The sequence below is a fragment of the Dreissena polymorpha genome, chromosome 8 (assembly GCF_020536995.1).
Source record: "Dreissena polymorpha isolate Duluth1 chromosome 8, UMN_Dpol_1.0, whole genome shotgun sequence".
Taxonomy (NCBI): domain Eukaryota; kingdom Metazoa; phylum Mollusca; class Bivalvia; order Myida; family Dreissenidae; genus Dreissena; species Dreissena polymorpha.
The window spans coordinates 51,621,857-51,638,365 of NC_068362.1; the positions used below are offsets into that span (position 1 = coordinate 51,621,857).

The 16,509-nt window shown below is 34.6% G+C and overlaps 1 protein-coding gene across 1 annotated transcript in view; it reads right to left on the bottom strand.

Annotated features, from left to right (window-relative positions):
- Positions 1-2,579: 2,579 nt before the first annotated feature.
- Positions 2,580-16,509, bottom strand: part of LOC127840528 (UV-stimulated scaffold protein A-like) — a 43,230-nt gene continuing 29,300 nt past the window's right edge. The window contains exons 10-14 of the mRNA XM_052368943.1: positions 14,593-14,880; positions 9,493-9,688; positions 6,901-7,003; positions 4,437-4,590; positions 2,580-2,687 (exon numbers count right to left, since the gene is read on the bottom strand). Coding sequence (XP_052224903.1) covers positions 2,591-2,687; positions 4,437-4,590; positions 6,901-7,003; positions 9,493-9,688; positions 14,593-14,880 — 838 coding nt within the window. The 3' untranslated portion in view covers positions 2,580-2,590. The remainder of the gene's footprint in view (positions 2,688-4,436; positions 4,591-6,900; positions 7,004-9,492; positions 9,689-14,592; positions 14,881-16,509) is intronic.

Sequence of the window (16,509 nt, forward strand, 5' to 3'; positions counted from 1 at the left end):
GAAATGTGTATGTATCGCCATGATTTAATAGGTAATTGGTTACCTGCTAAAAATAACAGTCAAATGGGTATCAACAACAGTTTATTTCCTTATATAGTTTATGTAGGCTCATAATTTCTATATATTGTTCCTGAAAATAAGTTTTGCAAACAATTGCCAACATATCATAGTTTGTGATAAGTACACATTATCTTTATTTTAAATAACAAGAGATGTGTTTGTCAGAAACACAATGCCCCCTATTGCGCCGCTTTGAAGCCATATATTTGACCTTTGACCTTGAAGGATGACCTTGACCTTTCACCACTCAAAATGTGCAGCTCCATGAGATACACATGCATGCCAAATATCAAGTTGCTATCTTCAATAATGCAAAAGTTATTGCAAAACTTTAACCAAGGTTAAAGTTTTGGGACACACTCAATGAATGAATGACAGACAGACAGGCCAAAAACAATATGCCCCTGATCTTTCGATCCGGTGGCATAAAAAACAACAACTTAATTTCAACCTTTTAAAGTCTGAACAAGATTTTAATCCAAATGCATTAAGTGCTTTGCATACAATATACTGTAGAATCAAACATATTGAAATTGCCATACATTATTCATGTTTGAACATTAGAATACATGCTTGCAGCTTAATTTAGACTCCCCATGCAGCAAGGCTACTAAATTATTTAACAACTTATTAAGGGCACAGTTTATTAATACAAGTACATACACATATAATGTATGGCCAATTTGTTTAAGCAATATCAACACTATTTTCAGGTTCTGTATTTTTTTTAATGCGCACAAGCTGTCAATACTTCCATTTCAATTAATACAAAATCAAATGGTAAACCAAGTTTTGGCCTCACTTAAAAAGGTCTATATTTCCTTTTAAACAGTGCGTGAATTTCCAAAGTTAGGCAGCCTCATAAAACATTCCTAAGGCTAAAACAACAGCAAAAGCACAATTTTATGATTTATACACTGTTTTTCATTGATAATATTTATACAATTCAAAATTATAATTTATACACCTGAGTGTTGTAAATGCATGCACTAAATACAATAAGTAATTAAAGTAACATCAATACTCAAAATCAACGAATATTTTGCAAAATATTTTGTAAAATATATTTAACCCATAAAAAGTCAGTGTTCCTTATACATACAGCCTAACTTTCAACGCTAGATGTGGTATGGTAACATAGACTTAACAAGATATTAAATGCTTGTTTAAACAAAAATTTTTTTTCGAACAATATATTCCATTTTAATTTCCTGCAGCAATATCTATTCATACGACACACAAACACTAACTTAGTACTTGAACATGTGTTTAATATATATTGTCCCACACAAAAAAGAGCTTTTTGTATCTTGTTAAATATATGTTACCAGACCACATCTAGCATTGAAACTTTGGCTATTGCTATAAGGAACATAGAGTTTTATGTGTTGACTTTATTTTTTGAGATATTGTACGAAATCTTTGTTGATTTTGAGTGTTCATGGCCTTTTAAGGCTAGAATGTTGACATGAGACTTCAACATAAGAGGTAGCATAAGACTATAAAACAATAATAAATAAACAACATAAATAATAAATAAGATAACACTTATAATTTATTTTTTAAACCTGATATTTTGTGAGATTGTAAGTAGTTTTCCCCTGTGTCTATCCAATCCTGTGTCTATCAAATACAGAATATCTGCTTTAAAGCACTTGCATCTGCTTCAATAACACATTTGGCAATTCCAATCATTACTAATAAATAAAATAATTAAATAAAGTACTACTAATGGTTTCACTGTCGTAAAATGACCTTAACACCATGTGGGATAAAATCTTGACAGACAATAACAACAGCAAAATAATTTTTACATACTGATCAACATCTGCATATATAGGTTAAAAATAGTTTTCACATATAATATAAAAATCACATTATGTAAATATCAAACAATTTCTTAAGTTGTATAATATCAAATTATTGTCAAGCATTATTTTTTTTTAAGTTTCCCATCAAAATGACCTTATTCAAATACTGCAGAATATACTGTGGTTGAATAAAGCAGTATTTAACTTGTTTAAGCAACAAAATTATGGAGGAAAGTTTCATGGTAGCAGCACAGCAAATGGGTTCTTTACCGTATTATCTTACTGTCTTTATATGGCATGTCAACTATTTTAATTCAAGTTGGTATTGCTAGTGTTTTTTTATTCTTAAAAATACGTTATTTCCAATTGCCATTTGAGCCACTGGCTACAATTAAGTATCAGGCTAAAGAAATATCCATTGGGTTACACTTTTTTTCTTCTTAAAACCCTAATAAAATAACTAAAATATGAAGAATTCTTAAGAAATATAGTAAATTTGTCCAAAACAAAATTGAGCCAGGGGGAGCCCTGCTTTAAAAGGGCCAATTCTACCTTAATTATTCATAATTGAATTGTCACACTACTTAAGTGTTAATTGATGCCCAATTTATATCAACACCTTTAAATAATTGTGTGTACATCAAACTCATATGTTGTAAGTCCAGACTCAGTTTGCTGTACTCATTGCATGCATACACATCCCTGCATACCAATACAAGCTATTTGAGGCTGTAGTTAAACTGGTTTCCAAATTTCTCGGAGATTTTTTTCAAAGCATCAGAATCAAGGGCATTGCTGACCTTCCTTAATGTGGCCCTGCAAACAGAGATCAATATGGTGAACAGTGTTTAATTTACTATGTTCAATAAAGGGGAAATAAACCCTTTTAACCCTTTGCATGCTGGGAAATTTGTCTACTGCTAAAATGTTGTCTGCTGAATTTCTAAAATAAGCATTTTCTACGATTTTTTTCAAAGAATACTATCACAATAGCAAACAGTTTGGATCCTGATCAGACGCCACGTTTTGTGGCGTCTGATCAGGACCAAAACTGTTTGCAAAGGCCTTTAAAATTCGGTTCCAGCACTGAAAGAGTTAAAGTTGTTAATGTTTGCAATTACCATCATTTTCAAACATATTTTTAACACCCCCTAAAATATAGGGGAAATATCGGACAAGGACATTTGTAAGAAATCATATTTAAGAAACACCAAATTGATGTTTAGCATGTACTCTTAGAAGCCAAATCACACCGCCCTAAAAACAAAGGATATTCCTATGAAATATTCTAACCGTATTTCCAATGATAAAATTTTTGCTTGACTGATTTATGATTGGTAGAACTAAAAAATTGATAGGTTATATGTTTACCAAGTGCCTCTTCAATGCAACAAATAAATAGTAATACTCGCATGCATTCCATGTTCAACCTCCACTATATACATGTTGTGTATAATTACGTTCAATAAATGATATACTATTTCTTGGATTATGTCAGTACCTTCTTCCTTCACATTTGGTAATGGTTTCTGCAGATCATGAATATTTTGAATACCATAATTATGTTGTGTCAGTACAGAACAACCATTAACTTCATTTTTATGTACATTATTCATACTAACAATATTCAATTAGTGTTCGGTCTTCAAACTGCATTCTCATCAATATTCTGGAAACAAATAGCACGCAAAAACACAATCTGTCCTGACGGTGTCTTTTATCTGATGGGGCATATTGAGCATTAATAAAAAAACGAAATATAATCTGGGGATCATATGCTGTTTAAATGTTGCTTTATTTGCTGCTTCCTGGTTTTATTTTAGCCAGCCTGATAATTATTATGCAAATGTGGTTAACAATTCAATTGTAGAACCATAAAATACTGAATAGAGGGTTATTGATTAGATGTACTATGATATTCATACTAAACCAAGCAAGCGTGTAACATGATGGAAGCAGTATGAAAACTTAATGTTTATTACTGTTACACACAAAAACTTGTATAAACATCTTGTATTAAATGTCAATCCAAATATAGGGATGAAAATAAATAGCAAATGGTATTTGAATACCCTGAAAGTATTCATTTATTATTTAAATAGATGATTCAAATATATTATGAGAAAAACATGCAACAAAAAACACACATATACAGTGTATTTAATATCAAATGTACACTGAATACAGCGCAGGAGGCATTTATAATACTAATTTAATACAGAGAAAAGTGTTCACTCTTTCCAAATAATTTGCTTAACAGACTTACTTCATAGGTTGTTTGTACAAATTGATTCCATTTTGTTTATGTTACTCAACAAAACAATTGTATATAAATTCTATTTGAAAATCTAGAGTGCATTCAAATGACAAATTTTTAAGATGCATAATGTCTAAGCACCAAAATATATCTTTTGTTAAATGTTCCATTCATTTCCTTGTAATTTTTTACATGACCTTAATTTCCAGCAACAAACTGACCACATACATCTATTTGCTATGCAAAAAAGTTCAAGTTAAGTCCTAAGATCTTTAATAAAAGACCCGTTATGTATTCATGAACTTTACCTGTTAAATATCTTGGCCTCCAGTCGGGTCCGGCTAGTTTCCTTTTCTCGGACGTCGGTAAGATTTGGGTACTTTCGTTTACGGGTCCTCTTGCCTTTTCCCTTCCCCTTGGATCCTTGGGCCCCATCAGTGTCACTGTCTTCAAAGCCCTCCTCTGTATCACAACAAGGGGCCATATTTGTATTATTTAGCCACACTCTGACACAAGGAGGTTTCATGCATGTGCCTAACATATAGTCCCAGATAAGCCTACGCAGTCTGTACAGGCTTACCAGGGACAACACTTTCCACTTTTATGGTATTTTTGGGCTTAAATCTTTCAGTGCGGGAACCGAATTTTGAAGGCCTGTGCAAACAGTTTGGATCCAGATGAGACGCCACAGAACGTGGCGTCTCATCAGGATCCAAACTGTTTGCTATTCTAATAGTATTCTTTGAAAAAAATCGAAAAAAATGCTAATTTTAGAAATTTAGCAGACAACATTTTAGCAGACGACAAATTTCCCAGCATGCAACAGGCTTATCTGGGACATCGATGGGACATTGATTTACCCACATTCATTAAGCCCCGTTTTCCCAGAGCAAGACTCAATTCTAAGATACATCTTTATTAAAGCGGGTATATACGATTTTTTATATGTGTTTAATTGTAATATATTGATAAAATATGTTACAATAACACAAAATAGGCAAGAAAAATTATACATTAAAGCCGAATTTCATAAAATGCAGCAAAGACAAATTAGCGCCCCGAGCCGATAGTGACGTACATATTTTCCTACAATAACCGAAGCATTCGTCTTTGTATTAGGATCGGAGATAGTGTTCGTGTGTCGTATGAATAGATATCGTTGCAGGAATTCAAATAAACCGTTAAACTAAGTTAAGATGCACATCGTACATGTATGGTATACATGCTGGCGAATTCGGCTGTACAGCCGTTTTCAGTTTCAGAATTAAATATCTGGCTTATTTCGCATTTTTCGAAACATGTTCTTCTTAACTTTTATTTTAATTTATATTGAAATATATATATAATAAGTTTTTTACACAGTTTATATAAATTCATAAATATTTGACAAAATCGTATATACCCGCTTTAAAGAAATCAATAAAATGAACAAAAACAATAAGATCTGAGGAAAACCAGTAGAAGGTCACTCTAAGATGACCTTCCAGGCATCCAATCAGAGCTTTGCTTCCATGGTATTGATAGTGAAAGTAGCCATAATTCCAAAGTGCATTTTGAAACACATAATTTTGTAACCCTAACTGATAATTTTGAGTATAAACTTTGTATTATAAATGCTGCAATGAAATACTGTAAGTTTGAAAACTCTGGCATGAGGAACATCCTTTTGTTAATTGTTAATTAAGGAAATAATTGATCAAGTTGTAAGTTACGTCAAAAACTAAATATGATAATGCTTCTTGAAAAAGAACTTAAAGAGAATCATTTACATAAGTGTTTTTTTTTTTAAAACTTTCATTAGCATTTCCTGATGAAGTGATCATGCCCTTATTCAGACTGGACCATTTCCATAAAGGTTTCCATCAAAGAAATGTATTTGTGTATGATTGTATGTCCTCTTTTGGCAATAAATCTGGCTAAAAATATTTACAAAGAAATGTGTTATGATAAATATTATATTATGCAGCTTTTTTTTTTCAAAACAATAATGAAACAAGAGTTCCCTCGTAGACATATGCCCCCCAAACAAGGCTTTGAACTAGTGACCCCAACTTCAATAGGGGTCATCTACTGTCCAAGGTTGATGCACATGTGAAGTATCAACTCAATTGTTCAATTTGTTGACGAGTTATTGATGGGAAACAATTTTCATACTTATTGTTACAGTGACCTTGACCTTTGACCTTGTGACCCCCATTTCAGTAGGGGTCATCTACTGTCCAAGGCCAATCCACATGGGAAGTATCAAGCCACTTGGTCGATTCTTTGATGAGTTATTGATCAGAAACGATTTTTCCACTTATAGTGACTATGACCTTTGACCAAGTGACCCCAATATCAATAGGGGTCAACTACTGTCCAAGTCCAATTCACATGGGAAGTATTAAGCCCATCAATCAATTCAATGATGAGTTATTGATCGGAAACGATTTTCCCACTTATTGTGACAGTGAAATTTCAATAAGGGTCATCTACTGTCCAAGGCCAATGCACATGTGAAGTTTTAAGCCAATCAGTCAATTCGTTGATGAGTTATTGATTGGAAAAGAACTGGTCTAACGACAGACGGACATCCAGCAAAGCAATATACCCCCTCTTCTTTGGAGGGGGGCATTATAATTTACAGACAAAGACTTAACAGAAAATTAAATATTATTTATTATTTTAACAAGTCAAAATTTCAGTTAGATACTTCAACTGTTCGTCAATGCAAATATTGAAACGTTTCATCTTTGACATTTAATATGTCTATAAACAAATAGCACAGTGTACCTATCTGTTTGAGAATTCTCTCCCTTGAAAGCCTCTCGATATCATCTGCTTCAGTAGGCTGACCTCCCTTGTCACGGCCAATGATTCGACCATGGAATGGACACTGAATGATTAGTAAATTGGTTTGGCTTAAGCAGCCAATCAGGAGCTCTGTTTTACATCAAGAAATTACTTCCTTACAAACAATATAGGAATAATGAAACTGCAGATACATTATCACGAGAATAATCCTTTTTTACCATTCATTATATGTTTTATTTTATTCTGGTGACCTTTTTTCCTATACAATGCAGGATTAAATATAAACAAGAGGGCCTGAAAGGCCCAAAGTCGCTCATCTGAGATTCAAAGGAACTGACCTGTTCTGTGCAGCCCAAGATGTCATTAGAACAAAATGTTCTTACCAACTTTCATGACTAGTGAACACCCTGGCAGCCACGTTTTTCAACAGACCAGAACCATTTTCATACACATCCAAGATATCATTTAAACAAATATACTGACAAAGTGTCATGAAGATTCATAAGTCCATATAAGAAAAAATGCCCCGCCCACTGGTGTCCATGTTTTTCAAGCCATTTTCGAACTTGTCCAAAATATAATTTCTGACAAAGTTTCATGATGATCGTACAATAAATACAGCTTCTAGAGTGTTAACAAGGTTTAACTATAGCTATATAAGGAAAAATGCCACACCCCCTTGGCGGCCATGTTTTTCCACCAACCGGAATCATTTTCGAACTCATCCAAGATATCATTGGGACAAATCATCTGACCAAGTTTCATGATGATCGGACAATAAATGTGGCTTTTACAGTGTTAACAAGGTTTTACATGTACAAAAGCATGATATATAGCCATATTAGGAAAAATGCCCTGCCCCCTGGTGGCCATGTTTTTTAAGCAACCGAAACCATTTTCAAATTCATCCAAGATATCATTAGGACAAATCTTCTGACCAAGATTCATGAAGATCAGAAAATAAATGTGGCCTCTAGAGTGTTAACAAGGTTTTACTATAGCCATAAAAGGAAAAATGCTCCGCCCCCTGGCGGCCATGTTTTTCAACCAACCGGCATCATTTTTGAACTCATCCAAGATATTATTGGGATGAATCTTCTGACCAAGTTTATGAAGATTGGACAATAAATGTGGCCTCTAGAGTGTTAACAAGATTTTACTATAGCCATATACATGTATAGCCAAATAAGGAAAAATGCCCCTCCCCTTGGAAGCCATGTTTTACAAGCAAACGAAATCATTTTCGAACTCATCCAAGATATCATTGAGACCAATCTTCTGACCAAATTTCATGAAGATTAGACAATTAATGTGGCCTCTAGAGTGTTAACAAGGTTTTACTATAGCCATAAAAGGAAAAATGCTCCGCCCCCTGGCGGCCATGTTTTTCAACCAACCGGCATCATTTTTGAACTCATCCAAGATATTATTGGGATGAATCTTCTGACCAAGTTTATGAAGATTGGACAATAAATGTGGCCTCTAGAGTGTTAACAAGATTTTACTATAGCCATATACATGTATAGCCAAATAAGGAAAAATGCCCCTCCCCTTGGAAGCCATGTTTTACAAGCAAACGAAATCATTTTCGAACTCATCCAAGATATCATTGAGACCAATCTTCTGACCAAATTTCATGAAGATTAGACAATTAATGTGGCCTCTAGAGTGTTCATAATGTTTTACTATAGCAATATACGGAAAAATGCCCTGCACCTTGGCAGTCATGTTTTTCAAGCAAACATAACCATTTGCGAACATAACCAAGATATCATACAGACCATTCTTCTGACCAAATTTCATGAAGATTGGAAATAAATGTGGCCTCTAGAGTGTTAACAAGGTTTTACTATAGCCATATAAGGAAAACTACCCCACCCCCTGGCGGCCATGTTTTTTCACCGATCTGGACCATTTTCAAACTCGTCTGAGGTATCAATGAAACCAATGTTTTGACTAAGTTTTGTGATGATTGGGCAAAAATTGTGACTTCTAGAGTGTTCACAATGTTTCTCTATAGCCATATAAGGAATACTGCCCCGCCCCCTGGCGGCCATGTTTTTCAACGGACCTGAACCATTTTTGAACTCAGCAAACATATAATTAAGACAAACATTTTGACAAAGTTACGTGAAGATTGGGCATAAAACTTCTACAGTGTTCACAAGGTTTTTCTTTTTTTTTTGACCTAGTGACCTAGTTTTTTACCCAGCTTGACCCAGTTTCGAACTCAGTCGAGGTGTCAATGGGACAAATGTTCTGATCAACTTTCATGAAGATCAGACAATAAATGTGGCCTCTAGAGTGTTCACAAGGCAAAATGTTGACGACGGACGATGCACGACGGACAAAAGGCGGTCACAAAAGCTCACCATGAGCACGTTGTGCTCAGGTGAGCTAAAAAACTTTTAAACGCATATACTTGAACTTTCAAAAAAATAAAATGATTTAACACTCCTAACAGTAGCATACACATGTATTTAATGACATATATGTAACTTATATCCGAATGCATAAAATCCCCCCCCCCCCCAAAAAAAAAAAATTCCTTATCAAGGAATACTGTACTACCTTCTCCCTGTCCATGCGTTCACACAGTTTCCCATTTGCAAGCAGTGCCCTGCACTTCCACTTGATTGGCTCCAGGTGGCCGACGTAAGTGAACGTTCTGCGGGTGAGAGAAGCGACTTCCTCCGAGGGACCAGCACTCTCCAGACCCTCGTCTTGCTCCCTCTCGGGCACCCAGAATCTACCGGCGTTTTCATACCTATGACAGAGCGTCTTTTCAACATTTTGGGTACTTGACCAATAGCCGTTATCTTGGGAATGATAGGGTAATTTTACATTCAATTAGGAAAATGTATCATTCTTTGATAAATAACATTTTAAGAACTACTGATAAAATAGAAATCCTGAAAAAAATGAATCAGTAAAATTGTTACAACAACTTATGTTTGAACACCTTTCTAACCAAACGTCTTATAGGCAAACCATCAAATGTTGGAACATTTGGGATGGTATTGAGAAAAAAGATATGTTTTGTCATTGGTAATATAAATCAATAATGACTATATCACTATATGACTATGTATGACTATAATCACCTAAAAGAGCCCTGTGAACGTATAACTGCCTAGCTCTCATTAAGTTTTGTCAACCAAAATTTCCAATAAGCAATTCAAAATCCTATGTTATAGATATTCTGATTCATAAACACCCTGTACTCTCAGTAAAGGTACAGAAGGTCCTTAAAAATGGGAACAAATACAGGACCTCCTCTCTTTATTTTTAAGGGCCTACTATCAGCTACAAAATATAACATTCAAACTATTGAAACCTGGTTTTGCACCATGTTATAATTCAAGAACATGTAAGTGTTCCAAAAACAAGTACCCAATCCAGTGTTTTTTATCGTTCAAATTTATGTCTGGTAGGGAGACCCATTTCCAATGGAAATAGGCATATATTTTTCCCAAATGGGACCTTACACATTCCCAATTGGAAGTTTCCAAAAAAAGATTTTTTTAACACATTAATGCCTAGCGTCCAGAAAAAAGGACATTGCAAACAGCGTAGACCCAGATGAGACGCCGCATAATGCGGTGTCTCATCTGGGTCTCCGCTGTTTGCTTAAAGGAATTTCTGTAAGAAATATTCTAAATATAAACAAATATACTAGACATCCCTAATTTCAGAAATAAATTGATCCAATTTAGAAGGATGGGAGAGTCCACTAGGCATAAATGGGTTAATAAGTCTAAACATGTCCATTATCTCCATATCCATCTCTATAAGTTGAATCTTAGAAAATATAATATTGAAATCACTTTTATCATCAATTTTTAAATATTTGTAAGCATAAAATTAACAACATCAATTTTACAATTTTATTAAAAAGATGCAATATTTCCCAATCCAAAGGGACCCGGCCCCATTCCCAAATGGTGAAAAAAACACTGCGATCCTTATAGTCTGAATGCGCATGTCAGCTAAGAGTCTGGTCAAGACAGCTTAAACCAACAAAGGCTTAGATAAATAACCAACAGCCTTTCTCATCCCTGGATATTGACAGCCAAGACCAGATTGCACAGACAATCTTGTAACGCACTAGGCTGTCATGAATTGGGACCATCCTGAACCGCATTTGTCACATAATAACACGGCACAAAAATGGACCAATCAGGTACTTTCTAAAAGTTCCGTCAGCAACAAGTGCCCTTTCGCACAGAAAAGAAGGCATACATGTAATACTGCTTAAGTTCTGGTCAGAATGATGAAAATCGGTCAGTGACCTCACACAATGACCAAGACACCAGTGAAATTTCAATTCAATACGTTTAACAGAACCAGAGATACTCCATGTTTACCTTAACTATATTTCTAAGTACAAAAAAGGGGCATATTTTTGCCAAACGGTAGGTGAGAGTTATGGAACTTCTCCCTTGATCTCACAAAATGACTTCCAACACATGTGTGACGTTTAAATTGAGTACCTGGAGTAGATAAGTGTATACCAGAGAATTAATCAGACAACAATGCTGATGACATGTGGGTAATTAGCATAGGTCTGACCATTCGGTTAAGAGTCGAGCCAAAATCAAATGACTTGGACATCCTACGGTTATTCTACCAAGTCAAGGCAACATAGTGACCTATTTGTTCTTTACTCCATTATAGTTCTTCACTTACTGACATCTGTTCAAATGAATATATGGGGATTATTGTTTATTAGAAACATATTTCTATTCTATTCATATTGATGATTGTATTAATTTTACTTATTTGCATCAAGTCATTGATTCAGATCTCAAATGAACCATGACGTATTTAGAGTCATTATGACCATCAAGTTACCGGTACATGATTTAAAACACAGCCACTGCCTTCCGGGAATTTAATGGGAACAAGGGCTGTTTGTAAAACATGCATGCCCCCCATATGGGCTCTCCGTTGTAGTGACAGCCATTGTGTGAATATGTTTTTTGTCACTGTATGTCAATGACATGTGAAATGTATCCAATTAATAGTGCAAAAACCAATCAGGACCTATACTAATCAATTATATCCATTATATGATTGAGTCTTTGATTTTTTGGATTCCTTTCACACATTTTGACTTATTTGACAATATGTGAAACGTGCACACAATTTGTTATGTTTTATTTATTAATGGTAATGAAACATGTTATTTATAGCAGTTAACTCCCCTAGTCAATGACCACCATAGATAGCAATGCAATCTGATTAAAAATAGCCAAGGCTAGTGTTTAGTATTGGGCAAATGTATATAAGTGCAACTTGACCACATGACCAGTATCATGTGTTTACCACACACAGAAGTCAGTTATGTAATAGACCATTAATTCCACTCCCAACTTTGGCCACTTGCCAAGATACTGACCAGTTTCAGATGGGGTTGTGAAACTGTGTAAACAGTGAACACCAGTCCATGTAATACTGGCCTACCACTTGTACTAGTTGATTTGGAGTTAATACAGTAATGCATGTACAAATGAGACACTAAGCCTAAAAGTTAATTATATGTGCCTCTGAAAACTAACCAGACGAGTGGGTTGAAATTTACAATCTTTACTTGGCATTTGAGGAAATCTGAACTCGCAGGGTTTGGATAGAACATCCCCAAATTAACTTTTCTTTACACTGTTGTTATTTTTGTTCAATACACAAATATTAACCTAACTTTACAAATCCTGTACAGTAAAGGAAACTAAATCTAAGTTGATATTTTAATATGCTGGATCCTATTTATGTATTAACATTGTTTTATACATACAAACTGTGTTGCTGTTTTTCAATTAACAAGCAGATTAAAAATTAATTTTATATTTTTATGTATAATTTGAATTGACAAAATTAAATGCAAGTTGCGTAGCAAGAATTACATGTTTGATTTATTGTCAGTGAATCGTGACATTTTCTCAATGTTTCAGACCACCAGTTTGTCAAAGCTATCAACCGCTTGGATGGTCAAGCTAAATAGAATTGACCCAGCAAATCACAACTGTCCTGTTGCCATATAATATTACATATCATATTACATTGGTTTTTTAAATGTTGAATTCTCACGTCATTTCCATAAACATAGTATTTACTGGCACAGAAACAAAGGCTTATACATCATTATGAATTAATATGTGTCAAAAATTCAATTTGTAAGTCTCTTTACTGGACAGTGTGAAAACAGAATAAACTAGTGACCTGAAAATCAATAGGGGTCATCTGCGAGTCACGATCAATGTACCTATGAAGTGTCATGATCCTAGGCAAAAGCGTTCTTGAGTTATCATCCAAAAATCATTTTACTATTTTGGGTCACCGTGACCTTGACCTTTGACCTTGTGACCTCAAAATCAATAGGGGTCATCTGCGAGTCATGATCAATCTACCTATGAAGTTTCATGATCCTAGGCATATGCGTTCTTGAGTTATCATCCGAAAACCATTTTACTATTTCGGGTCACCGTGACCTTGACCTTTGACCTAGTGACCTCAAAATCAATAGGGGTCATCTGCGAGTCTTGATCAATCTACCCATGAAGTTTCATGATCCTAGGTGCATGCATTCTTGAGTTATCATTGGGAAACCATTTTACTATTTCGGGTCACCGTGACCTTGACCTTTGACCTAGTGACCTCAAAATCAATAGGGGTCATCTGCGACTCATGATCAATCTACCCATGAAGTTTCATGATCCTAGGCGTATGCATTCTTGAGTTATCATCCGGAAACCATTTTACTAATGCGGGTCACCGTGACCTTGACCTTTGACCTAGTGACCTCAAAATCAATAGGGGTCATCTGCAAGTCATGATCAATCTACCCATGAAGTTTCATGATCCTAGGCGTATGCGTTCTTGAGTTATCATCCGAAAACCATTTTACTATTTCGGGTCACCGTGACCTTGAATTTTGACCTAGTGACCTCAAAATCAATAGGGGTCATCTGCGAGTCATGATCAATCTACCTATGAAGTTTCATGATCCTAGGCGTATGCGTTCTTGACTTATCATACGACAACCACCTGGTGGACGGACCGACCGACCTACCGACCGACCGACCGACCGACCGACATGAGCAAAGCAATATACCCCCTCTTCTTCGAAGGGGGGCATAAAAATATAAATGATGGATTGATTAACAATAGTGTACTTGAATGCTGTCAGGAAGGCCATAGTTGGATTGCTTCAATATACCAAGAAACCACATATTTTATGACATATTTAAGTAGGCATTTGATCCCAAAGGTCCTTGAATTGCAATGACAAATAGTAGTTACCGCCTTGACAATGGTTGTTATCATTTTTATGCTTAATAAATGATTGAGTTCATAGAAAACTTTTTTTGTTTTCGAATATAAAACAAAAACACAGCTATAAATCATACATAATGTAATGGGTTAAAACCAGTAGTTGATTAGATCATACTAGATATTTGCCTATTGCTTTACAAATTCTCTGCCTTGACTGTATAATACAACAATTTATCACACATTTTCCAATAATTATGCTCATTTGCATAAAATAAAATAAAATAGAGAGTAATATAACAGTATTTGCAAAAGTAGGCTTATATCTCCGAAGACAGAAGCAGCGATTATAACCAAAATCAAACTTTCAGTACACAAAAAAGAGACACACAAAATACTCACTTGACTTTTGAAGGTGCTTTTATCTGGTCAGGATTTTCCCAGTGTTCAATATCAATTCCAAAAGGTACGATGGGCGCTTTCTTAAACAGTGACTGCTTTCTATCCGACATATGGCTGGACGTGGTACCAATATGTGATGTTGAATGACTTGAAGCGCTTGAACTGGACTGTTTGTCATCTTGAAGGGAACCAGCTTGACTGATGGAGGGTTCTTGGGCTTCATCATCAGGCTTTTCTTGTGCTTCTGAATTATCGTTTGCAACGTCATATGTGATGGTAGAGGAAATTCTGTAAATTAAAGATTTAGGAAATTTCATAATTAATTCACTATTTAAAAGTAACTGCTTCAATCCCCTTTAAGCTACATATACATTAAACATTCAAAATCAACAAATATTTTGTAAACTATTTCATTAAATAAGGTAAACCCATAAAAAATCAGTGTTTCTGGGACTTTAAGATTTCAGTCCTCTCCAAATTAGGTACAGCATTTTAGTAAACTGATGACATGCCAAAAGAACAAAAGAACAGGAGGACGATAATAAACTAATGAAATGCTATATATTATTTAAAACATGTCTTCTAAGGTCAAACTTCAATAAATACTGTTGACAGAATAATCCAAATGAATATTCTTTTTGCAATATTTTATTGCCAAACAATAAAGTCTTATATTTTTAAAGGGCAAAATACATAAATAAAAACCTAGGTATTAAACAACTTTTGCTTTTTGACTGTCATTACTGACCAAAAAAACATTTAATTTATTGCTGACAATACAAAGCCATTTTAAAAATCGACCAATCATCTTTATTTTTGATTTACAATGTTTTCTTTTGTCATTTAGGAAGCTTTTATATAACCGTTTAATGCGGGTATCTTGGTAAAATATGTGTTCTCTGTGTTATGTCCAATTATTCCTATAAACAAAATCTTTCAACTAAAATAAATTTATAAAACCTTGTTATATTTTAGGTCTGTTCTGGCTATGTATTAAGTGAACAGTTATCAACAAAAGAGGTGTATTATTCACTTTATTTAAGAGTCAATATCACCAAGTATTTTTAGCTGATTCATTACATTTCCCATGGGATTTGATGTAATGTGATTTTTATCTTCGAAACATTCATAATTTACTATTCATAACACTGAAAACACTTTAAAAATTCAACATTCCATCAAAGTCCCTTGATGCTCTTCAAACTGACTGTTTTATAGTCAATAAAAACGTGCTTAAAGCCATAAAGCTTCGCATAACAGAAATTATGAATAGGTTTATTTTTTTTAGCAGATATTTCTGAGAAATAATATGTGTCTTGTTCTGAGAAAACTGGGCATAAGGCATGTGCGTAAAGTGTCGTCCCAGATTAGCCTGTGCAGTCCGCACACGCTAATCAGGGATGAAACTTTCCGCTTAAACTAGATTTTCGGAAAAAAGGGTCTTCCTTTAATCGAAAAATACCATTAAAGCCAAAAGCGTCATCCCTGATTAGCCTGTGCTGACTGCACAGGCTTATCTGACACGACACTTTACGCACATGCATTTTGTCCAATTTTCACAGAACAAGACACATTTGATAAAATGAAAAAGGTTGTATTCACAGTCAAAACAAATTGGTAGTTGCATGACCAGCTTTTTGACCTCTGATATAAAGAAAAACAGCAACATTTTTCAAGAGCATTTTAATTAAAAGACATTGTCAGAAGCTTGCAAATATGTATAGGGTCTCTAAACCTAGACATGGGCATGCAATAATATTTTAATTTGATTCTTGATATTATCAGAGTTGGACAAAAAGAACAGATTCTAACATGGCACGCGACTTGCTTTCTATAGACAAAGAAGGAAATCAAGTGTGGGTTATTCTGCAATAATTATGGGCGGAGCTTAATGTTTCGAAAATAGTTCCGAATAAA